This window comes from Corapipo altera, unplaced genomic scaffold (assembly GCF_003945725.1).
Source record: "Corapipo altera isolate COAL_440 unplaced genomic scaffold, ASM394572v1 104, whole genome shotgun sequence".
NCBI classification, from domain to species: domain Eukaryota; kingdom Metazoa; phylum Chordata; class Aves; order Passeriformes; family Pipridae; genus Corapipo; species Corapipo altera.
In genome coordinates, this window is record NW_020884920.1 from 189130 (window position 1) to 212983 (window position 23854).

Consider the following 23854-nt stretch of genomic DNA (forward strand, 5'->3'; position numbering starts at 1 on the left):
GAAATACTAGAGTTGAAAAAACCAGTCTTTTGGCCTCAGTTTGCAGAGTAGAAATAACAACGTTTCCTTGCCTTTTTTTGAAGTGCAAAGTGCTTTCAAGGCGCTGAGTGAAAAAGTGGGATAGCATCGTTAAATATTTAGAAATCCAAATGAACCCTTTGATAGGAATATGAAGATTTATGTTAAAATGTAACAAGCCAGAAGTGTGGTGAAGTTTTAAGTTGCATTATCTGGTTTTTATCTGTCTTGTCAGAGATCCCGTTATTCATTTGCATTGTACATGCTAATGGAATTATGTACACATTCCAGCATCACTTGTGTAAATATTCCTTGGATATGTAAATACAAATACCAGAGCAGATACGGCCTGTGTGTTTAGATTCTGAATTTTAAAAGATTTCCTGCATTGTGTGTATTAATTTTGTGTCTGAAAGGCAGGATCAAAAGCCAAAGGACAAAAAGCTGAAGAAATTTAAGTTAATATAATCTTTGATTCATTATATGAAAGTCTTCTCCCTGACAGTTCCTTTAAAATGGTAATAAGTAACTTAAAATAGTCTTCTCTACTGTTTCTGTAGTTCCTAAATTTGCTATGTTCATCCTGTCCTTGTAGAATATATGTTTTGATGGGTGAAAATGTTATTGTACCACAAATAGAGTTTCTTAAGTGACTCTTTTTGTAACTTATTTCTAATACTAAGTTATTAGAACATAATGTTTAACTGGAAGAGTACTGTGCTATGCAACAGGAAATCTAATAAGTGGGTTTAAAAGTCAAAATTACATCAAGGATTCTTTGAAATTATCAGAATTATTTTTTTTCTGGAAAATGTTTGGTAACAGTACCATTCAATTTGCTGAAATAGGAAAAGAGTAAAGAGTGACCTGACTGAAGGCACAGTTTGAATAGTCTCTACAAACCACTGCATCTTTAGAATTAAGATAGGAAAAGTAAATAGTCAAAGATGTCTGAGCAAGACAGCCTGAAGATAGGGGACATTAACTGTAGAATAAACCAGTTTAGAAAGCAAATCTGAGAAATACAATACAAATTACTTAATATGTAAAATATTAATAATTTTCCAAATTTATTATGTATTCTGCCATTTGTCTGTCCTATTTCTCTTGCAATAAGGGCAGGAAAAAAAGTGTATTTCATTGCATCGATAGTCAATCCAAAAGAGGACTTAAAAGTGCTTTAAATTCGGGTGGTATCTTACTACAGGAGTAGAAGGTTGGCTGTATGCTGTGACTGACATGGCTTATTCTCCATTTCTCTGTCACCCACTAAACTTTGCTATCCTCTGCTAAACCTACATCTTTGGTTTTGGCTGTGAATCAAATAAAGGATGATCAAAGGCAAAAGTTCAGTGTCTTGCAACAGCTGGTTTCTCTGCTTTCTCTCCTTATTAGCAAATGGTATCTGAGTTTGAACTCCCACTGCTGGACAAATGCCTCAGTTTAATCTTGATAATTTAAGAGTGTCTAAAATAGTCTCATAACTGATAAAGAGGATATAAGTGTGTGTATAATATAAAATATGAAATGCTGTGGTAAGTTCAGAGGATGAGAAATGTGATGCTTGAATCCCATTCTTAGAGTTTCTCTATAAATTCTGAGAATGTGGATCTTAATACACTGAATGAATTTTATTTATTGAAAATCAATAGGTAAAAGTGCCTGCTGGACTTAAAAGGATGTTACCTAATAGACACTCAAGAATGTTAGTCTAATATAGCAGTAATACAATATATAGCCAGTGATAGAGTGAAAATATTGAACAAATGACAACAAAGCATATTTAACTTTAAGTGGGAAAAAATTATGTTTAGTGGAGCTTACAGGCCCACCTCTGTTCTGGTCTTGTACAAAATGACCTTCCCAGTCTCAAATCTGCTGCTCTGATTTTGGAACTGCTCAGTAATTCATGAATACACTATGTTGACATGGCCAGTAGGATGTTTACATTTGAATATGGTTCTACATCTTAATGGGTACTGTCAGGAAAGACAAGCAGGAAGGGGAAGGAACAGTTAAGATAAGCCACATCTCCACAATTCTTGCCGAATGAAGCCAGCTCAGGGAAAAAGCTCAGTAGTACATGCAGGCAAAAGAATCCCAGCTGGTTTTGTAAAGGAACACACGATGAGACTGGTGGGAGCTCTTAAAGAGCTTGGACAGACTCTCAACTCCTTAACTTGGCTTCCTGGGTTACCCTTGGGGGAGAGGATTTCAGATCCCTATCAGTGTTTACCTTAAAGACCTCTTTGTGGTAATCACTTTCTTACTAATGTTTAAATAATAGAAGGGAAAGTTGTTTTATCAGCGTATTTTATCAGGAAAATTGAAGGTTTACATTTTAGACCCTGTGAGGCTGTGCAGCCAGCCCTGTCACCAACCCTGCCCCAGAAGCCAGGCTCCTTGGGATCACCAAAAAGAAATACCTCCCCTGTTAAAGCCTTTGGGTATGTTTGGGATCGTTTGGACTTCAGGTATTCAATGGATTATAGATATTTTCCATCAAGAGAAAGAAAAAAAGCACTATCCAAATAGTTGGGGAGAAAATAGAAAAGTGATTCGATTTTTTCTGGAAATCCCCTCTCAGCACACTAATTACTTTGAATGATAAAGCAATACACTTACACAACAAATATTTTTCTGAGGTTGTTCAGCAATTGGTTACAACTCCACCAGCCTATATGCAAAAAACAATACATCAAAATTATTATCTAAATATGCATGAATAGTGAGTTCTTTATAGCCTGTCAAGAGAAAAATATGCTGAGTATACAACTACTGTGTCAGAATATTAATGTAACACTGGGTAGGAACTTTGGGAAATCTCATTAAAACACACCCAGGTTGTAGGCTAAAAAGCAAGTGTATTCCTTATCTGGTACGCAATCAATTATCTGTATTTTCAATGCGATGAAATTAAGGTATGTTTCCCTGTGAGCAACATGTAACGAACCTGAAGCAGTTTTATTTTTTGCTTTATACATTGCAAGAAGATGTCTCTTTAAAAAGCAGCTGGGGAAGTGTCTGGAGCACAAGTCTGGTGAGGAGTGGCTGAGGGAGCTGGGGATGTTTAACCTGGAGAAAAGGAGGCTCAGGGGGGACCTTGTTGGTCTCTACAACCACCAGGACCAGAAGACACAGTCTTAAGCTGTGCCAGGAGAGGTTTAGGTTGGACAGTAGGAAGAAAGGGTGATTAGCCATTGGAAAGGGTGATTAGCCATTGGAAAGGGTAATTAGCCATTGGAAAGGGTGATTAGCCTGGCTGCCCAGGGAGGTGGGGGAGTCACTGTCCCTGGAGGTGTTTAAGGAAAGAGTGGACGTGGCACTCAGTGCCATGGTCTGGTTGACACGGTGGTGTTCGGACGCAGGTTGGACTCGATGGTCCCGGAGCTCTCTTCCGACCGAATCCCTTCGGTGTTCCCGTGACTCCCTCGGCCCCGGCTCCGGGGGGTCCCTGTCCCTCAGCCCCGCTCCCGCCGGGCTGCTCTGCGCACGCGCACCAGGGTGACAGGGCGGCGCCGGGCACGTGCGCGAGCCCCGCCAAGGGGCCGCTGCCGCCGCCCGCGGTGCCCGGGGCGGGGAGGAAGGAGGGGCCCGGCCGAGCCTCCGCCGCCAGCCCGCCCCATCCCGCCCCGCCCTGCCCGCTCCGGCTCGAAGGCGGCCCCGCCCGCCCGGCCATTGGCGAGGGAGGGAGAGAGAGAGAGGGAGGGAGCGGGTGCGCGCCAGGCCCCGGCGTGTCGCAGCGAAGGCGTCCGGGCGGGCCCCGCTGCCGCGGCGGCGCGTTCCGCGCGGAGCGTGTGCGCGGGCCCCGAGCGGAGCCGCCGCTGCCATGGAGCGGGGGGGCGGCGGCGCCGCGCGGGGCTGAGCGCGCCCCTTCCCCATGAGACGGTGGCTGTGCTGGCTGGGCTGCTACACCCTGCTCCTGTGGGTGCTCAGGAGGACGATGTGGGCTGGCCCTGCCCGCTACCTGCGGAGCCCTTTATCCAGGTCCCTCTACGTGAATATGATGGGCAGCCACCGCCAGCCAGCCCCGGGCGCCAGGGAGAACCACCAGGTACAGCCCCGGCGGCGGCCGGGCCGCCCTGCCCGCCCCTGCCTCCCCTCAGCGCGGCGGGCGGGGGCGGCACAGGGACCCCCCGCCCCCGGGGAGCGCCGCGGGGCAGGGCCGGGGGTCCGGCGGGAGGGAGCGGCGGCGGGAGCGGGGACCCCGGTGCGGGCTGAGGGGGCTCCGGGCCGGGCAGCGCAGACAAAGAGAGGGAACTGCTCGGCGCTCCGGTGAGAAAGTTGCCGTGTGCCCCCCCGTGTGGGACGCGCCCCGGGGCCCGCCGGCGGGGCGGGACCGGCGCTGCGGGGCCGCGGGGGGTCGGGGAGAGCCCGGCGGGGGAGCAGCGGCGGGTCCCGGCCCCGGGAACGCGGCGGGTCGGGGCCAGAGCTGCTCCCGGGGGACTGCGGCCCCAGAGCGTGGGTGTACCCCCGGCTGAGTGGATGTACATCCCAGTGCGTGGGTGTACCCCCCGGTGAGTGGATGTACATCCCAGTGTGTGGGTGTACCCCCCGGTGAGTGGATGTACATCCCAGTGTGTGGGTGTACCCCCCGGTGAGTGGATGTACCCCCCGGTGTGTCCCGCTGAGCCATATGAGAGGCTTCTGCGAAGTCTGCAGGTGGTGGTGTTGAGGAGGGTGGGTTTGTAATCACAGGGATATTTGTCATCAGTACCGGTGCATCTAGAGGAAAACAAAGTAGGGAACTGCGAAGCTCTCAGAGGCCTTGGAGCAGTAGGAGGTGGCAAACTGGGAATGAGTTATTGCAATGTGATCCGGCTGCAATAAAAGGTTAAGTGCTATATTTGGGCAGTGTAGGCACATGGGTCAGTACCTTGTGAAGTCAGGTGCTATAGCCTAGCAATGAAATGGTTATGTGATAGATTTCATTTGGAATATATTCAAACCCGTTCTACATTTTGGCAAAATGCAACTGAAAATCTGACAGGAGTTACAGGGCTAATAAAAACTTATTGGGGAAGGGAGATGGCAGCTTAACGTAGGTAATATATGCAGAACTGAGCTAACGAAGAAGACACAGCATGAACACTTGAGGACTGCTGTACAAAGGGTTTATTATGGTTATGCACCATAATTCTTCAAGCTGATCCATTACTGCAGGTTCTTAATGCTCAGAGTGGGCATTGACATCCAGTATCTTACTACTGAGTGGATGTATCACTGGGGTTTAATACGTGTGGTTCATTCAGTGCATAAGTACAAAGAGAAGTAGAATTTAGGTTTATGGAAAAAAACCTTCCTTCTGGTGAACAAAGAAAATCTGAGTCTTTTGTGTTGTTAAAAATTACTAGGAAGACAAGTCATCCAGGGAAATGTGTTATGGAGGTGATCATGTCATTCACAGGTAGATGGTCTGCAGTGGATAATCTCCATTTCTGATTTATTTGATCTAGATTTAAAATGTGGAGTATTGATTTTTTTAGTACATTTAGTAAGATTTACGATTAGTGAGTTTGTGGGGTTACTCATAAGTAAGGATTGCAGCTTGAGACCCCTGGAACTTTGACTCTGCAGTTTTACTGATTTAATTAGTTTTATGCAAATTATCTAAAAGAACTTGTTTATCCTTTTACTAATATTAGGCAAGAGTTGTAAGAATTATAACTTTTATTATAACAAAAGTCTTAACAATCTGAAAAGATATGAGAATTGATACACTTTGTGTCATGAAACTAGTGGCCTTTCATATACTGTACATGAATGAAAACAAAAGCAGTTTCTGTTCTGAGGAGATAGTTCCAGAGTTAAGCTGTTTTTCACCAGCTTTTTCATTTGAAATTTCTATTGGTTTTACCTTTTTTTTTTTTTTTTTTACTTACAGTTTGCTGTAATTTCTGTTACTTGTTAGGGTTGTATAGGTATTTGTCAATAACCTTATTGGCAAGATTAACCATGGAGAATTGTAGAATCATTGAATTCTTAAGGTTGGAAAAGAACTCCAAGATCATCAAGTTCAACCTTTGACTGAGTACCACCACGGCCACTAAAGCATATCAAAATTAGAGGAGATCTGTGAATAAAGCCTAATTTCTGGAAACAAGGTTATGTTAGGTGTCACCATCATCCTTCTGCCAGTGGTTATGTCAATATTTAGGAGTCTTAAAGACCAGAATTGCAGGACTGTTGTTTTTCAGTGGAACTACAGGTGACAGCTCAGTGCAGAACTCCAGGGTGTGTGAGCTCGGGTACAGCACCTGTGTAGTCCTATTGCTTATGGAACAAAGCCTGTGTTTCCCCAAGCTTTGATAGTTGAGTGTGTTTTCTTCTGGATTGAAAATGGCAACACATTGCAAAAGGCAAATGGTTTGAGCCACACCAAACCTGTTCAGTGTAGTGAGGCACAGCCTCATGAGTGCACCTGATGCACATCCCAGCCTGCTCTGCAGCTCCTTGGGATTGTTTGCTCCTGCCAGGCTCTTGAAATTTGCTTCTGAAGATGGATGGACAAAGTACCCAGGCTGCTGCTTTAGTGGTTTTTCATGACCCACTAAGGATTTCTTTTGGGAATCACTGGACTGTGCTGATGAATTTATCTAGTGCTGCACTGCAGTGAGAAAACACCTAAGGTGGTAAATCAGCACCCTGGGGGATCCCTGTGCCAGGTTCCATCGTGTGGTACAGACTTGCTTAAAATCCATTTTTTAGAGGAAAGGAGCACTCACTTGTGCTCTCTACAAGTGTGTCTGAAAGCACAGTCAAGAGGCTGATTTTGCCAGAAGTGCACCCATTATGCAGGTGGTTTTCAGAGTAAACCTGAGCAGGCACGTTTGCTCCTCAGCTGAAGGGTCTGAACATCCCTTGCTACTTTGGGCCAGTGTTTGATGGAGCCCCTGTTCATGGATCTGGCATAATGACCTTGGTTCAGCTCCCTGCTCCCCTCTGCCTGCTGGCACTGCTGCTGTGAAGCAGCAGACACTGGAATAAGAATCCTGCCCCATTATTATTTGCATTACAGTAATGACTGGAAGTCCCACTGTGCTGAATGCTGTGTAAACCTGCATTAAGTGAACGTTCCTGTCCCAACAAGGCAAACAAATTTGAAGGGATCAGGATATGACCACACATCTTTACAGTGTCTTAGGTGTTAAATCTAAGTTTTAGATTTAACTGGAGTTCCCCCAGCTGATTGTTTCTGCCCTTCCATGTGTATTTTTTCCAAGGTTCTGTTCAAACTCTCCATTTCTCTTTCGGATACTCACAAGTCCCTGTCTGCACAATGAACTCATACAGCCACATTAAGGAACATTATTGCAAGATCCAAGGGGGAGATAAGATGGTGTTGACTGTAGGGAATAATTCTTGATTATAACAAAAGTGACACAGTGGCATTCTACAAGAAGGAATGACAATAACTCCACAGAAGTGTAGGAGAGTGAGAAATAATAGTGACCTTCCTAATTAAAATTGCATTTGAAACTTTAATAACTTTTGAATATCAAGGTGAGGGGGCTTTAAGCTTGGCATTGCAACCTAGCAATGAGCAGCCTTTTGAATTTTGTTATTGGTGCTGACATTCCAAAATGTTGCAGCATTGGAGGAGTTTGCTGGAGGTGCAAAAGGTGACCATGAGCGTCCTAAAATGTCAGAATTTCTGCAGGTTTGCCTTGTTTTGCAAGGTTTTAAAGAAGGAGTTTCATAGATAAAATTGTTTGAAAGACTTGTGGATCTGCTTGTTGGTACTGGTAAGTGAAAAAACATAGTTCAGCTGTAAGACAGACAAGCTGTGGTCTAATGTATGTATTGGATTCTTCTTTCCTTGAAAAATATTGGAAGTGCACTTGCTGATCTCTCTTCAGAGGATGCCTAGGGAAAAGTCCCGCTTCATACTATTTTATCAGTGCTGCTGTTCCCTAGAGGAGCTATGTTTGCTTTCTAGGGAATTTATTTTCCAGATTTCTTCAAAGTACAGGGTAATGATTAGGACAAAAATTAAAAGCAGTATTTTTTAGCAAGGAATTGGTCCTCCCTTCATTACAATTCTAAATTAATTTAATCCTGAAGTTTATTGAGAAAACTGTAGCAAAAACTAAATTTTTATATTTAGGAAAGTTGATAATAGCTTTCCATGTATTAATTTTAACTACTTCTGGTTTTATCTTGCTGAACCTTTTAATGGTCCTTTATCTCTTTCTCCAGTGGTATGTCTGCAACACAGAACAGTTGTCTGAATCCCTTCAGCCCGTTTTTGTCCAGAGTTACCTTGACCAAGGAACACAGATCTTCTTAAACAACAGCATTGAGAAGTCAGGCTGGCTGTTCATCCAGCTCTACCACTCTATTGTGTCCTCCAGTTTTAGCCTTTTTATGTCTAGAACATCTATCAATGGGTAAGTGAAAAGTTAATCTTGGGTAAACTCCATACAGTTTGGATTTAGAGTTTTGAAATGTTCAGCCCTACCCCTTGATCTGTCAGCTTTTCAACGTGTGTAGGTTTCCCTTTGTGGTCTCTCAGATGGGAAATGCCCTCTGTACTCTTCATGCCCAGCCCTCTTAGCTGATGAACACCATTTCCAGGGGGGCCACAGGAGAGGTAATTGCAATTAATAAAAGACAGAGGACTCTAGTTGTATTTTATAACAATTACTTGTATTAATTTCTTTCTAACTAAGAGAGTGTTTGTTCTCTCTGTGTCTTTTCCCTCTGCTTTTTTCCCTCCCCACCTTGCCCTTTCCCTGCTGCCATGTTTGTATCAGTTACTGTTGGGATTGTCCTTGGTGGTGGGTGTATCCAGTCAGTTCTGGATTGCACCTGAAACTCTTTTTCCTGGGGGGTGTGTGTGTGCCCACTGTGAATCATGGCAGATTTCTGAACACTGCAAAGTTGGGCAAGTGTTGAATCTGGTGGCATTAATGTGGAATTCTGTCCTTTCTCTTGTTCTGTAAAACAATTCCACCTCAGTTTGTGTGAAAGCTGGACTTGAACAGGTAACTTCTGATGCAGCACGTTTGACTGATGAAACATCAGGAAAGCAGGAAAACATAAGTTGATAAAACAATATTCTCTTATTCTTATTGCATCAGTCTCTCTTGTGGCTGAAGGGGAGTTTGGCTGTTCAAGGGTGATTTACGATTTTTTCCAAAGAAGTCAGTGCCTTTTTTTGCTCACGTCACCCCACTCAGACACGTTTCACAGCTTATCTGTTATGAAGAATGCATTTTGTTACATTTAGGCAATTTCTCCACCACTCTCCCCTCTGCACCTACTACATACTTCTGCACAGTCTGATATGATAGGAGCTGTCTGCTAAGGCTAAAAAAATAGACTTTTTTCTTATTTTCTACCCAGATGACTTTATGAGCTTCCCTGTGGTGTTCTTAGTTATGTGTAGCTTTATATAAAGGTTCCTTTGGTCTCTTCTTTTCTCTTCCATTTTTTTTTTTCAAAGGCTCTTCAGGGCTTTGAATAACACCTCATAATGCTGTTAGGAATAATAGCTATGAGCCAATTATACAGTGTGGACTGACACAAGTGTGCTGCAAGGGGGCTCTACTTAAATTGGATGTGGTCTGTTTATTTTTATACATTTGATATCCTGCTTTAGTTTCTTCTGTATGACTTTGTCTACTCTAACCTTTTTGTTGTTTGACTCTACTAAAAACCAAAGAAACTATCTTTCCTAGGCCACCTCCTTTTCACAATTTTAATTCTTTGATTCTTTATATCTTTGTTTACCTTTTTTTGTTTGCTTTTTTTCTCTGTTCATTGTCTTTAAGTTTAACCTGCTACCCAACAGTAGTTTAAAGAATGGTATTTATCTACCTGGAGTCTATTACTGACCAATTCTTTTTCCTCTCCTTGTTCTTGTAACTGTTTCATCATCTGAATTCTGCTCTGACAGCTGAAAGGTGTCACTGTGGAGTCTTCAAACAGTTGTGGGCGGGGATGTCATTGACTTGATCCATAAGGAATCCAACTGTCACCTCTACCCAATTCCTTAATGAGTTGCCTATTTTCTATTCCATGGCTTTTCATGTTGATCTGCAGCTAGCAGCAAAAGCATTGTAGAATAGAATTAAGAAAACCTCTTTTGCCCCTCCAGCAGTGTTACTCCCATCCTTTCTTTAAGTTTGTTCCCTGGCTTCCCTCCTAGTTCCAATCCTATTCCTTATTCATGGAGCATATTCCCGTGTCTGCAGCCATTTTATTTCCTCTGTTACTTCTCTTTTTTTTTAAGGTTGGTGGCAGAGATTCAAAACTGCAAATGTAACAAATAAGGTTCAGCCTTTATCTCTTCTTCTCTTTCTCCCCCTCTCCTCTTTTTTTTTTAATATGATCATTTCCTTGAGCTGCACCCCATGAGCTCTTCCTTACTTAATCAAATTCCTCCTGAAGTCTTAACCACTGTAACTGCATGTGGCTGAGTGTTTGATCTCTGACAAGTGCAAGGCAAGTTGAACTGGATTTAAAATTTATCTGAGCAGTGACCTTGTCTACTGTTATGTTTGACTGTTTCCTGCCAAAGCACATTGTAAATTCCTTCATTGTCTGTCCTATTAAAGTTTGTACAGAGTTGGTAATTTCTTGTTTTTTACATTTCAGGCTGCTGGGAAGGGGCTCAATGTTTGTGTTCTCCCCAGAACAATTTCAGAGACTGCTTAAAATAAATCCCGAATGGAAATCCCACAGACTTCTTGATTTAGGGGCTGGAGATGGAGAAGTCACTAAAGTCATGAGTCCTCACTTTGAAGAAATCTATGCCACTGAACTGTCTGAAACGATGATATGGCAGCTTCAGAAGAAGAAATACAGGTATGGCACCAAATACTTCCTACATCCTTTATATCAGACATTACAGCAAAGTAATCTATTTGTAATATTTAATGAGTGTTCAGTATTTTCACTCAGTTCCTTTACTGATTGCTATGGAAAAGATTAATCTGTACAAAAGCAGGAAAACAAACATATATGATGCTCCCTCTTACCAGTGGTGTTTTTGGTGTCCTTTATTGCCTGATGATTGTAAGGCAGTATAAGTAGGTTCACAGGGCTGGATATATAGCCATGCTGATCATTGATTTCTTTTTCTTTTCCAAAAGGACAGAAGGGATCATGTCTGTCTCTTCTCACTGCCTAAGTGGCTGACCTTACCTGCACTACCAGCACATCCATAGGGAATTTTTGTCTTCAGTGCTTCTCTCTGAACTCAGCTGTGTTTGTTTAACAGACTATGTCTCTTTCCTTTTTTAGGGTGCTTGGTGTAAATGAATGGCAAAACACAGGATTTCAGTATGATGTTATCAGCTGTTTGAATTTGCTGGATCGCTGTGATCAACCACTGACTCTATTAAAGGATATTAGAAGTGTAGTGGAGCCAACCAAAGGCAGGGTCATTCTAGCACTGGTTCTGCCATTTCATCCCTATGTGGAAAATGGTAAGTACACAGATTAACAGTTATTTAGGCAACTAAAGAAAACTTCTGTAGGATATAGTATTCTAAATTAAATGTTTAATGAATAACATGCTCCTATTTTATTTTTTTTTTACAAATAACTTGTATGGTGCATATTCAGAAGTATGAAATCATAGGTAAATAGGCCACATGATGTAAACTGCTTACTTAATTCACCAGCATAATTGTTGGCACCAACAAAAAACTTAAATACTGAAGTCACGGATCCTGTTCTGCAAGTTGCCACATTTCAGCTCTGTTGGAGTAACATGGGAAAACTGGTCTCTGATTAGGGCCTTTTAGCCAGAGGTAACCCCAGTTGTCCCTAGTGACCCACTGAGCAAACCCATCAGAACTGTCTAATGCTGAATAAAGCAGTTCAGAACAAACTGTTTCAAGTGTTCCAGGTGAACCCACCTAAAAATTCATAGGGAGAGAATGTTCACTTTCCAACATGAACTCTCAAAGCAAAATATAGACCCCCTCCTAATACAAAGTATCAACCACTGTTAATATTGTATTAATTTATATTTTCCTAGTAACAGGCATAAAAAAGTAAAATTCAGTGCCAAGACTCCATTATTTCCCCTAGTTGCATTTTAAAGAAATACATGAGAGAGTTTCAAATGAACCTCTCCTTGTGACTAACCTTCAAAAGAGACCCGAAAATCTTCTTTACATGCCTGTGGTTGTGGATTTTGGTGGAGGCACCCTAAAGGTGGTTTGAGTTCCAGAAGGCTGGTGTTCATCAGTCATTGTTTGGACTCTGGTTCTTCTTGAGTATTAAGACTTGTCTGTGGAAAGGCATGGATGCCCAGAAAATACAGAACTAATAATGTTCTGGCAATCACAAATGCATCAAACTGAATCTGCTGTTCTCTTTTTATACGTCAGGGGTATTTTGGTGGGAGAAGGGAGAAAAAACTTTTAAGTATAAAAAACAATGCCATCAGATTAAGAAATACTATATGAAGAATGCTATAAGTATTTAAGCTAATAATTTTGTAACTATTCTGAAAAGTAGTGTGTCTTAAATTGGATTGAGGGGTTCCCTTATGCACCTGTACTGTATTTCAAACATATTTGGGTACAACCTGTTGTTCCTGTCACGTGGAACAATATGACTTCCTTTTGTAGAAATTCTTTAAAATTCTAAATACCAGCAGTGTCCTTCTAGTGTTTCACAGGCATGTTAGAAGCAGAAACTGAAAAATACTTTGGGTGGCTGTTTTGTTGTGTGCCTTCAAAGCTTCAAAACACAACAGTGTTTTGCAATCACTACTGCACCCTGCACCTACTTCTCTGCATGTTGTTGGGTAACCCTGTGGCAGGTCATGTACAACTCCGTGGCTCAACAGGGAGTGCTAAGGAAGAAACTATTCCAAGTCCCCTTGTATTGTACACTGGAAGGAGAATAGTGGTAAAATTTATAAATCCCAAGGGACTGGAAACCTGTTCTGTGATTGTTGCACTTAGTCATTCCTACTTGTTGAAAGCTGAAATACTGTTGTCAGATGTTTTGTAAACCAAAGTCATCATTTTATTTGTGGTAGTGACTTGTAGCAGATTAGTCACTTTGCCTAAGGCAGTTTTATTCCCTTAATATGTTCTGAAGCTTAAAAACATACTCAGTTTGTCTGTTTGCCACTATTGTGGATATGGGCCCATATACACAATGCAAGTTAGCACAGACAAAAGTTACTGTCATTCCACAGATGCTTTCCCACTTAATATCTGTTTAACTGTAGTCTAAAGAAACAAGACACTGAACTGCCAAACTGTCTTCATGATGTACAAACAATTGTAGAATTTCAGTATTTTCACTCAGCTGTTTTACTAGATGCATTTTAAAAAAATATAGGTATGTACATATGCTTTATATTTAATAAAATTATACTTGGAACATTCAAAGAGGAGAGCATTTCGTGGCTCAAGTAACTTCTTGCAGCAGCTAATTAAAAACAGCTTGGACCCTCATAGAGAACCATGAATTTTGTAGAGGGAGAACAAATGGAGAGGAGTTGGGGCAGGTAAGGTGCTTGGTCAGTGTATAAATCCATTTCTAGAAATGCAGAAATGATTTTAATCAAAACGAGATATTTGGGTTATTACATGTAGTGTAATGGGATGGTAATGGTGGAAACTGTCTGTGTGAATCACATAAAACTTGCTTTAATAGAACAAAGCAAGGTGGAGGAGGAAGTAAAATACAGATCTGTGCTTACTGTTTCTGGAATTACAGTGACACCTAGAGTCCAGAGCAGCTTCATTGTAAATTCTCCTTGTGCCTTCTCAGCCTTATTTTCAACATGCAGAACAGCAGTAATGCAATTAATGCAATTATTGCCATGTCTAAATTTGTCAGGAAAGCCTGGTGAATCAGAAGGTTTTAGACTAGTCACATAAGAACAAGTATTACAGCTTTATAGTTTTGACAGGTATCTCAGAGGGTCATGTAAGAATCCTTTGTATTTCCTAATATAGACATAATATTTACATAAGAAGTCATTACTACATAATATATGACTAGACTGGTTGAAGTTTCTCTAAAATAAAATGTCAGAGATCCCACACTTCAGAAGTAGTGAACACTACCAGCCTGGAAGTGTGACATTTTCTTGTTGAACACATCAATGTCCTTGTGATTGATTGACAGGAATGAGAAGGCAAAGGCATGTTTTCCATCTTCCTGAAATATTTGCTGTTAGATGGAGCTGGAAACCCACAGTGCTGTGGGAGATGGACCCTCGCTTTGTCTCAGTTGTCAGTTCTCATCTTGCTGAAGTGAGAAATGCCACTTCATTTGTTAAACAAAGCCTTGCTTTATTTAAATTATGATAAAAGATGCAGCTGTTCTTTAGCAGGGAGAATGCCTGATCATATCAGATATCTTGTAGAAGTGCTGATTTTGTAGATTGGCTGGGTAGTAACTGCTAAAGAAGAAAAGGTACCATAAAAAAAGAAAAAAGTATCCTGCCTTTGACTGAGTAGCACAGTTCTGTTTTGTGCTTCTGTCCATTTTGAACAGGCACAGAAAGGCAAAACTTGGTGCTCCAGGTAATCCTGACTTTGGATGGTGGGACTGGAAGAGGGGGATTTTTTGTCTAGCAAGTGAATTTTAGTATTGGAGGAGTAACCTTTTCACAATGACCACTACTTTCCTTTCCTGGATAGCCTAGGAAGAAACTCCCATCCCAAATGAGCTTTGCCATGATAGTACATGTGTTTATATAGTCATCTTTTTCTGCTTGCCTGTCTAATACACAGGGTTTGCTCTGTTTAAGTTTAAGCTCTTGTTAAGGCTCTGCAGCTGTTGGTCTGTATATTTTACATCAGTAACTATCACATTAACAGGACTAAACCCAGAATTTCACCTATGAAACGAGTTTATTTTCTGTTGCTGTCAATTATCACACATCTTTCACAAATGCTCACTTCATGTAAAAGGAATACATATAAGTTTATGTAAAAAGAAAACAAAATACACAGAATTAAATCTAAACTGAAAAAGGAGACTTTTCTGAAGCATCAGCAGTTGTCTTATGAGAGATGAACTCTTTTCCCACGGTTTTCATTCCTGCAGAACGGACAATGGAATATGTAACACAGGTGTAATGCACAATGCCCTTGGGTTTGGTGATCTGTTTAGAAAATCCTCTTGAGAAAACCTTGCAGGGCAGTGTTCTTCACCTCCCTTTAAAGCAAAGGAGGTCTGTGAAGAAGCTTCACTTCTTCACCTGCCCCTTTGCTTGCACGACAAACAGGGAACAAATCTGAACTGCTGCACGTGCTCATCTGTTCTGGTAAACAGTGTCAGCTTCCAAGTCATCCTGAAGGAAAAATGCAGAAATATTTTCTTACTGATGTGAATTTTTTTTATATAAAGGCAGAATTTATTTTTTTGACGCAAACTCCGTCTTGGCAAAATACAAATTTATGGCAGTTTCATTTTTAAATGTCTATGCATATATTTTATAAAGTATATATTATCATATATATGTATATATAAAAGTATATGTATGGTCATCTAGAATGCTTTATAGTGTCTGTGACTGTTGTGCAGAATTCTTTTTTAGACCTTTATCAACTTTAAAAAAAGAAAAGTCTATTTCCAGAGGATATAGAAATGGTACACTCTTAAAAAATGTTGGTTCCCTATAAATTTTGGTATTGATGGGTAGATACTTACGGGCTGTTGGCAGTGCTCAGCAAACCCCTGCTTTTGAAGTTCTTGGGCTATTGCTTGAAAAACTTTTCGTCCACTATTTATTTTCTGCAAATTATTAAAAGTATTTTAGATTATTGCAACATTTTAAGTTGTGGGAAACATCTTTTTCTAGATTTGATAGTCCTGCCTTTTTACCTGACTATATCTTTTGGAACATTACTAAATAACATTCTAAAAGCATATAGTTTGGCAGGCAGAAGGGTTTTAAATTACATTACTATTGCATTACTTAACACACGTAAGGAAAGGAAAGATATGTAAGAAAACATACTTTCTTTAATGGGTATTTAAATGTATGGCTTCAGGTTTTTATTCAAGGATACATGGTGACAGAGATTCTTAATAGATTTTTTTAAAATACTTCTTTAAATGGACCATTTAAAGAAACAAAAAATTAATAACAACACCTGTTATTTTCAGAAGTTTGAACAAAATTTACTTAAAACCTCTGTGGTAGAGATGGCCTTTACACAGATTAACTTTATCATGTATCCAATGTGTTAAATCAATTAATTAGTTAAAATTAGTTAAATATAAGCTCATAACTAGTTTTGTACAAATCTAAAGTGAAGCCTTAACAGCCTTTAAATGTCTCTTTAACAGAATCATCAATTAATCACAAATTTGATGCCCAGTATACTTTAAAAAGACAGAAAAAAGAAGCTTTGAATGACAGACAGGGCAAAGGAAGTGGTAACGTACACAGTTCTCTGTTCTTTGGCCTTTTCCACTTTTCTTCAGCAGCTTTGGTTTTAACTGGAGAGAAAATAAAACCCAATTAAAACAGAAGAAGAGAAGCAAGGGGAACAGTTAAAAGTGTTGCCTTTCTACAGTGTCAGTTTGTAGATAAGTCATTCATTAGATCAGTTTATGTCATTGTAAAAATCAGAAGTTTTCTCATGTGTAAAGCCTTTTTCAGCTTCTGGTAATAGATACTGCAAATATTTTTGCTTTGAGTACAGTGGGACCTGCCTGAGATACAACTCTATTTTGATAGGAAATTTAAATTATTTTCCTTTTACTGGAAATTAATCCAGGGAGTTGATGACTTAAAATGGTAATTCCTTGTTTTGCTTTTTGAGTGTGTTGATAATCTCCTGGTTAATACTCTCAGGATAATTTTAACTTCAGAATACCTTTTCTTTTAGACACTTTACTGAAAAAAGAAAATGTGGTTGCTGTTGAGTTCAGTTATGTGCCACACAAGAGTTCCTAAATGTGTGCAGCACATGAACTTCAACCAACTACCTCTTTAAAACAACTGTAAAAGTTATGAAATCCAGGAAGGTGTTTTTAATCTCCTTATGGAGATGTTAAAACTGCACAGATTTTCAAAGTGAACAAAATGTGAACTATCACTTTGAGCCTACCTTGTAGACCACAAAGAAGGTGAACACAGTGGAGCTGTACACAAACAGCAAGGACGAGATGATGATCGTGAAGGTAAAGGCGAGTTTTCCATTGCTGTGCTGCTCTCCTGCTCCATTATGAACAGTGAGTGTTAGAATGAAGGACAGTTCTTCTGATTCACATCATTTTCTTAAGATTCTGCATTCCACCCCCCTTCCTCTGAGCAATTACAAAACCTGATACTCATCAATATTTTTCTGGTTCATTTTTGGTCTAAATTCCTTCGTGAGATCATTTTCCTTTTGTTTCCCCAGATGTTTGCAAGGGCAATGGAGACCTGTTAGTTTTGATTATGAACCCTTTCTTTAGGGGTGGAGAGAGAATGGAATCCAGTTTTCTGCTCTTGTAAAGGTACCTCTGAGTAAAGCTCACAGACTTTTGTTCTGGAATTAAATTAGATAGAGGAGGGAATACAGAAAGCAATAATCCAGCTAGGTGTTTCTTTTTTTTTTCTTTCTATATTTTAGCACGTAAAAGTGAAATGTACTTATTGAAGTCTCATCACTTTCTTAACCAGAAGGCAAGTGATACAAAGGTTTAGAACTAAAACCTTTGTCTCAGGTTGGGACAGTGAATCCCTAGGTCAGACCCTGGTCTCTGTTGCACGTATGTCTTCTAAATATCCGTGTCTCTACTTCTCATTTTTCTGTTGACACTTCCTTTCTGATTGTCATTAAAACCTTTATGTAAGAGGCTGTAGAGTATGGTTAGACAGCAGCAGTACAAAACTTCTTACTTTTGTGGAGTTCTAGCCATTGCATCCTGTGACAGAACAGTCTAATTAGCAAACGAGGCTGAGATGCTTATTTGTAGAATGCCTCTGGTTTTACTATTAACATTTTAATATAGTCACACTACTCCAAATGGGTTTGTTGGTATTTCTATCTTAAATGTCATTCTTGAAAGTATAAATAGAAAGAGTGTTTAGAAAAGATAATTTATTTCTTCTAAGAAGCTTTGTTAAGAAGGAATGAACAACTGACCTGTTTTCATTAGTACTGTTCCATCTCCTGTTTGTTTGGAACGGGGCGAATCTGAATCTGAGAAGGCAATTCCACAGATATAAACACCATTGTCTTCTATAGTCAGGTCTTGGATCTCAAGTGAAGTGTTGCTTTCTGATAAATGTACTTTGTACTTCTGGTGGTCTTTGCATCCAGGAGTACACAAATCCTGATGTGTGTGAGTTAAAAAGCGAAACCACAGAACTTCAGGTGGGGATGGGGAACATCCAGAGGCAGAGAAAGCACATGTTAGGACCACACTGCTCATGGAGGAGTCAGCTTCCTGAAATCTGGGTTGTGTTACAGTGACTTGGCAGTTGTCTCTAACACCTGTTGGGAGGGAACAATTGGTGATGTGAGGGATGGTTAAAAAGCAAGGTACAATCTACAGTACAGAGCAGTTCTGCAGGGGTTTCTCTCTCCACTATTCCTGATCCGAGTCAAGCAAGGCAACCTGATGGCAGGCAGTGGAAATGTCATAAATTGAGGCATTTATAATTTAGCAACTTCATAACATTGATTAGAATTCACAATAGTTCCTAGACATTCTACCACTTCATCACATATATTGACTCTGGATTTCCGAGGATAATAATAGTACTTGTTAGTTCTGACATTTAAAGATGTGTGCAGAGAAAACAGGAAGGTTATCAGAGAATTCTAATTAAGGAACTGAAAGGTAAGGTTCAATATGACTGGTCTAGGAGATTTTTTTTAAGTCCTTATTGAAATTTATAATGTAAATACTGTTTCAGTATATTTAAATTTTATTCAAATAATTGGCGTAGTTATTTAAACTGTGGAATTAAGATTATTGCTCTGAAAATGAAGGTAGTAGCTTAACAGCATCCTTTTCCAGTTCCCAAAAAATAACAACTTAGAAGAAAAATAAACAGAAGTCTCTTAGTCCTCTTCATACACAATTTATAAGGCTGTCCATGGTGAGCAGTCAGCATTGGCCCTTCATCATTTTGCCCACCAGATCCAAGCAGATTCAGTGTCTGTGACTTTCACAGGAATAAAATGAAACACTCATTCTGTGTCAGATCAACATCAGAGCCATTCCCCAGCAATCTGCAGATTGTATTAATGTAAGTTGTGGGTGTACTTGCTCCCTGTGTGGTGAAAGGCAGTAACTTGTGCTTCTGCAGTCGATCCCCTTCTCTTTTCCACCTTACCCACGGGCTCTGGTGGCCTTGCAGAGCAGGACTCCATGGCCTCAGGTCATGTAGGCACTGCCTGCTGAGCTTCCCAAACCCTCCTCCCAAACAAACACAGTTGCACTGAGCTCAGGCTGCTGCTGGAGTGTTGTGAGCAGGGAAGTGCAGTAAGAATTGACTCAGAAATCACAGCTTACGTGAGCATTTCAGACTTTTGGAAGAAAAAACATTTGCTAGGAGTTGTTTAACTTGGAAGTTGCGTGAAGATAGTAGAAATTAACTTGATTCACAGAACTTTTTACTGCTCTTATTTTATAGCTCTGTTGCAAATCATAACCACAAAATTCTCAGTCTTGTTTAACTGCTGTTACATGAGAAAATGTAAGAAACTTAAAAGAAGTCTTACCAGCACTGTACAGAATCCAGTCAAACGCCAGCACTAGCACATTTTTTAGTTTGTTGAAAGTTGCCATTTCTTGTATCTCTCTGGAAATGATTCTACTTGAAGGAAGAGGAACTTAGGAAATGTTTGGAGTTGCAGAACTGTCTGAATCACAAGATGTAGAACTTCCTGTTTAGAAGGGTGTTTACTACTGCATTTAGTAAACTGGTTAAAAGTACAGAACAAACCAGAAAGCTTTTGGGTTTTGTGCATGACATTGCTTGGAAAATGAGGGAAGAATTTTAAGTTTTGAACTTCAGAGAGTCGTACCTATAATCCTTCAGATAATTTCACTGGATAGAACAAGTAGGATGTTTTCCAGCATGATGCAGGGTGCTTGGCTTTTTTATAGCTATGACCCTCAGCAGCCTTTACTGTGTCAGCTGGTAGGTGGCCAGTGGAGGCACAAAGATTCTGTAGCCATCCACTGTCATGTGGAGGAAGCTTCACAGCAAGTCATCATTTTCAACTTGCTGATTCTATTTACTGTGATTATCTGCAGCTACCTTTGGCCAGACAGTGGGCATAAAGAATGTTATAAACATGGAAAATAGCTTTATTAAATTGTCTGTCCATGTCTGCTGAACACCAGCCTCAGTAGTGGAAGGTACCTTTTACCCGCTCTTGGCACTGCTAGTTAAAAATGCAAAAGATAACCTTGAGAAGCTGCTGCTTTTGTACACTAGGGAAAACTTGAACTGATCTTGCAACAGGTCTGCAAGTGGCTTGTGAGCCTCCCATGTGGAGTGGCATGGAATATAATCAGTGTAATTATGCTTTCTGTAAGAAAAGAAAGTTTGCTTTATAACCAAAACAAAACTGTTCTGTTTCCTCAGTAGGTGGCAAGTGGGAAAAGCCTTCAGAAGTTCTGGAAATCAAAGGGCAGACTTGGGAAGAGCAGGTGAATAGCCTGCCAGAAGTTTTCAGTAAAGCTGGTTTTGCCATAGAGGCTTTCACCAGACTGCCATACCTGTGTGAAGGTGACATGTACAATGACTACTACGTGCTGGATGACGCTGTCTTCGTCCTCAAGCCAGTGTAAGGTGTCTGAAGTAAACCTCCAGAATCTAACCCAAGGAGCAGCCTCTGAAAGAGGGTTTTGATTTTATGGTTACTTAAAGGGAGGGAATTTTTGGGATTGCCATGCTAAATGAATACCGTGTAAGAAATTTAAAGGCCAAAATACTAATGTATTTCTTTGTAGTGTGATTAGGGGGGAAAAAAAAAAAAGGTTGTTTTTTAAACAGACTCCTCCATTGAGAATTTCTTTTTTACCTGCTCTTAAACCAACAATGCATTCTGCAATCCAGCAGCAATGGGGGATATTTTTTTATATTTACCTGCAACAGGGATCAGATCCAAACAAAAGCAATATTCCTAATAATGGTGAAACTGATACAGTGTGAACTGTTAAAGAAATCAAGTGAAATCTGGCAATAAAGTTATCCATTCAATTCAAGCCTTGTTGAATAAAAACTGTTAAAATGGATATTCTTCCATGCTAAGTTACTTTCTTACTGTCATTCTTCACGTTTTTAATCATGCTAATAAACTTTTTTGAGATGACTTTTGCATTAACTTTTGTGTTCATTTTTGTAACCATAGCCACACTTACCTGCAGCAAATGCTCTTTGTGTTGAGAATCAAGTTTTCAGCAGCAGCACCACCTTGCATTTGTTTAAACAGCATTTGATTATTTTTTGAAGGGATAACAGTCCACAAAAAATGTATCACTTTTGGTTGGGTTTCCTTCATATTCTCTCAAGGCCTCATAAATTCTCATTGCTTTTGCATATACCATCTTCCAGCTAAAGGGGTTATGGTAGAACTTGCCAAAACTGCACTTTAAAATGATGGGTTTAATAACAAGGTCTGTGAGCAAGTTGTTCCCAAATGTTTTCAGCTCAAAAAACTTGCAGGCAGTTTCTTGCAAATTTTGTGAGTCTGTCTGCCTCTGAGGATCAGGCCCTGGGGACTTGATTGGGAGGGTTTTGCTAGCTTGAGACATTTTCTTCAGGAGCACTAAACAAATGCTATTTTTTTAACATGTCTTATTTTAAAAAACTGTTTAAAGTGGATAATTTCTGGCAGTTGGGATATAACCTTTAAAACAACAAGCAGCAGCAGAAATAGTACAGAGCTGGCAGCTGTGTCTTGCAGTGCTTGGGCTGTAAGTGTGAGAGAGCAGAGAAACCTCAGCTTTTATATCATCTGGTAAGTAAAGTAAGAACTTATTTATATTGCTTTTGAAGTCTAAAAAAGTTGTGTGTTGGGGTTGTTATAAATACTGGTGATCTTATGCTAGGTGGGATGCCATGAATGTGTCATTTTAGGTTTGCCTTGGCCTGGCTTTGTCTGACAGTTAATGAATTCTCTTGCCAATATATGAACCTTTTATTCTCAATCATCTTCGTGGAGTAGTTGGTATTCTGTAGGATAGGGTGAGGGGGTTGATTTGGTGGGGTTTCTCAACAGTAATTCAAACTCAGTATTATTCTCATTTCAGGATGTGCTGTTGAATTTTTGCACATAGTACAATGAGATTTGTCTGTTGGGAGAATGAGCTATGTATGCTCTGGAGTGAATCCATTAATTTGTCCTCTGTTCATCTTGTACTCACCTAGTAGTGGGAAAATGTTTTTTAATGTGTAATGAATTTAGCTTAAAGTAGCAAATATGTATTAAGACAAACTTCTTAAAAGGTACTTAAGTGTTTTAATCCCACTGGTTAAAAATCACACAAGGGACTGCATTTCATGTCTCTCATCTTTTAGTCCTGTCACTTAAAACTTCAGTTTGTAACAGCTTTGAGATGTTTTGGGACAGAAGGTGCAATGTAAATAATAGGTTTTTGTTTTATTCTTTCTTATGATCTACTTTGTTCACTCTATTTAAACAAGTATTCTTACACTTGAGATGAGGAATTAAAACACAAGCAGTAATGGAGAAAAGCTTTCTACAAGAAAGCCTAAATTCGGCAGGGTTGAAAACCTGCTTAGTCCTGTCGAATAAACAGAATAACTCTGAGAGGACTGTACCTACACCTGAATTTGTAAAGCCAGAGTTCCCTGTGAGGGAAGGAGAGCAGTGCAGCTCATTGTGTCAGGAAAGGGGCTTCCTTCTCCTTTCAGGCCTTGAGGGAGCATTTGAGTGCAGTTAATACCTGCTCACAGCCCATGCAAAGAAACTCGAGTCCAGTAGTTCATTAAATTCCCCAAAATACTTTAAAATGTCATCTAAGGGGACAAGTGTTGCAATTCCAGTGTCCAAATTCATTACTCCCAGGTTTGGAGGTCCTGCCTTGTCCCTCTGCTGTTCCTGTCCTGCTGTGGGAGACAAGTGTGTGAGTTGTCCTTTGGTGGTCTCACTAATGTGTAGTGTCTTGCCCTGGAGAGTAACTAAACTGTGTGTTCTGTCAAGGTGGCACTGGATGTGTTGCATCACAGGAAGAAGATGCTGTGCAAGGGTGTGATTTAGCCAGAAACTTTCAACACAAAGTCAGAACAACTTCGTCTCATGAAACCACAGCCCCCTTTTGCTGGGTGACCCCAGGTCAGTTCATGTTCTACTCTGAGGAGCCCAGGGCCCCCTGCCCGTGCTTGAGGTGGGGAGATGGGGGGAGAAGGGCAGCACCAGCCCAGCCCTGGGTATCCCCACGCAGCTCCTTGAGGTCTCTTCATCTCTGGAGGGGAAACATCCTCTCCTACCTGCCGTGGGAGTCCCTGGCCCTCTGAGCCCCCCACAGAGGAGGTTTTTCCCCTCCCCTCTGGCTGAAGGCCGATGCTGCTGGGCAGACACCTGGGGCGGTGCTGGCCCCTGTCCCTGCCCCTGCTCTCAGGGTCCCTGCCTGGAGCCGCCCAGCTCTTGGCACTGCAGGTACTGGGAAGGAGGCGCACACAGCAGAGGCAGGTACAGTGCTCCGGGGCCCTGGCTCTCCCCAAGAACTCACAGTCTCCTTCTCTTCTGCCCTCCCCTCTCTCCCTTTCCAGCCTGGACCCCTTGTGGGTTCCCTCACTGCATGTGGGGTTTTTGTCAGAGGTGCTGAGAGCCCGGGTGCAGGGGTGGGCACTGGCAGTGCAAGGGCTTATCAGCAAGACTTGTGATTATGAGGTCAGCTTTCTGGTTATCCAACTTCAGAT

At 40.9% G+C, this 23854-nt stretch overlaps 2 protein-coding genes across 4 annotated transcripts; one reads left to right on the plus strand and one right to left on the minus strand.

The window, feature by feature from the left end:
• Positions 1-3608: 3608 nt before the first annotated feature.
• On the plus strand, positions 3609-21281 carry METTL9 (methyltransferase like 9). 2 transcript variants are annotated; one of them, XM_027656683.1, is made up of 5 exons: positions 3609-4072; positions 8218-8408; positions 10621-10830; positions 11269-11453; positions 20552-21281. In XM_027656683.1, exons 1-5 carry the CDS (start codon positions 3899-3901, stop codon positions 20755-20757), a joined length of 966 nt encoding a protein of 321 aa, XP_027512484.1. In that variant the 5' UTR covers positions 3609-3898; the 3' UTR covers positions 20758-21281. The 2 variants fall into 2 exon arrangements, with proteins under 2 accessions (XP_027512484.1, XP_027512485.1); XM_027656684.1 differs by having other exon boundaries at positions 20555-21281.
• On the minus strand, positions 14806-20094 carry IGSF6 (immunoglobulin superfamily member 6). 2 transcript variants are annotated; one of them, XM_027656685.1, is made up of 6 exons: positions 19680-20092; positions 18093-18443; positions 17070-17176; positions 16402-16455; positions 15661-15744; positions 14806-15301 (listed from the first exon to the last, which is right to left on the minus strand). In XM_027656685.1, exons 1-6 carry the CDS (start codon positions 19744-19746, stop codon positions 15263-15265), a joined length of 702 nt encoding a protein of 233 aa, XP_027512486.1. In that variant the 5' UTR covers positions 19747-20092; the 3' UTR covers positions 14806-15262. The 2 variants fall into 2 exon arrangements, with proteins under 2 accessions (XP_027512486.1, XP_027512487.1); XM_027656686.1 differs by lacking the exon at positions 16402-16455 and having other exon boundaries at positions 19680-20094.
• Positions 21282-23854: the final 2573 nt, after the last annotated feature.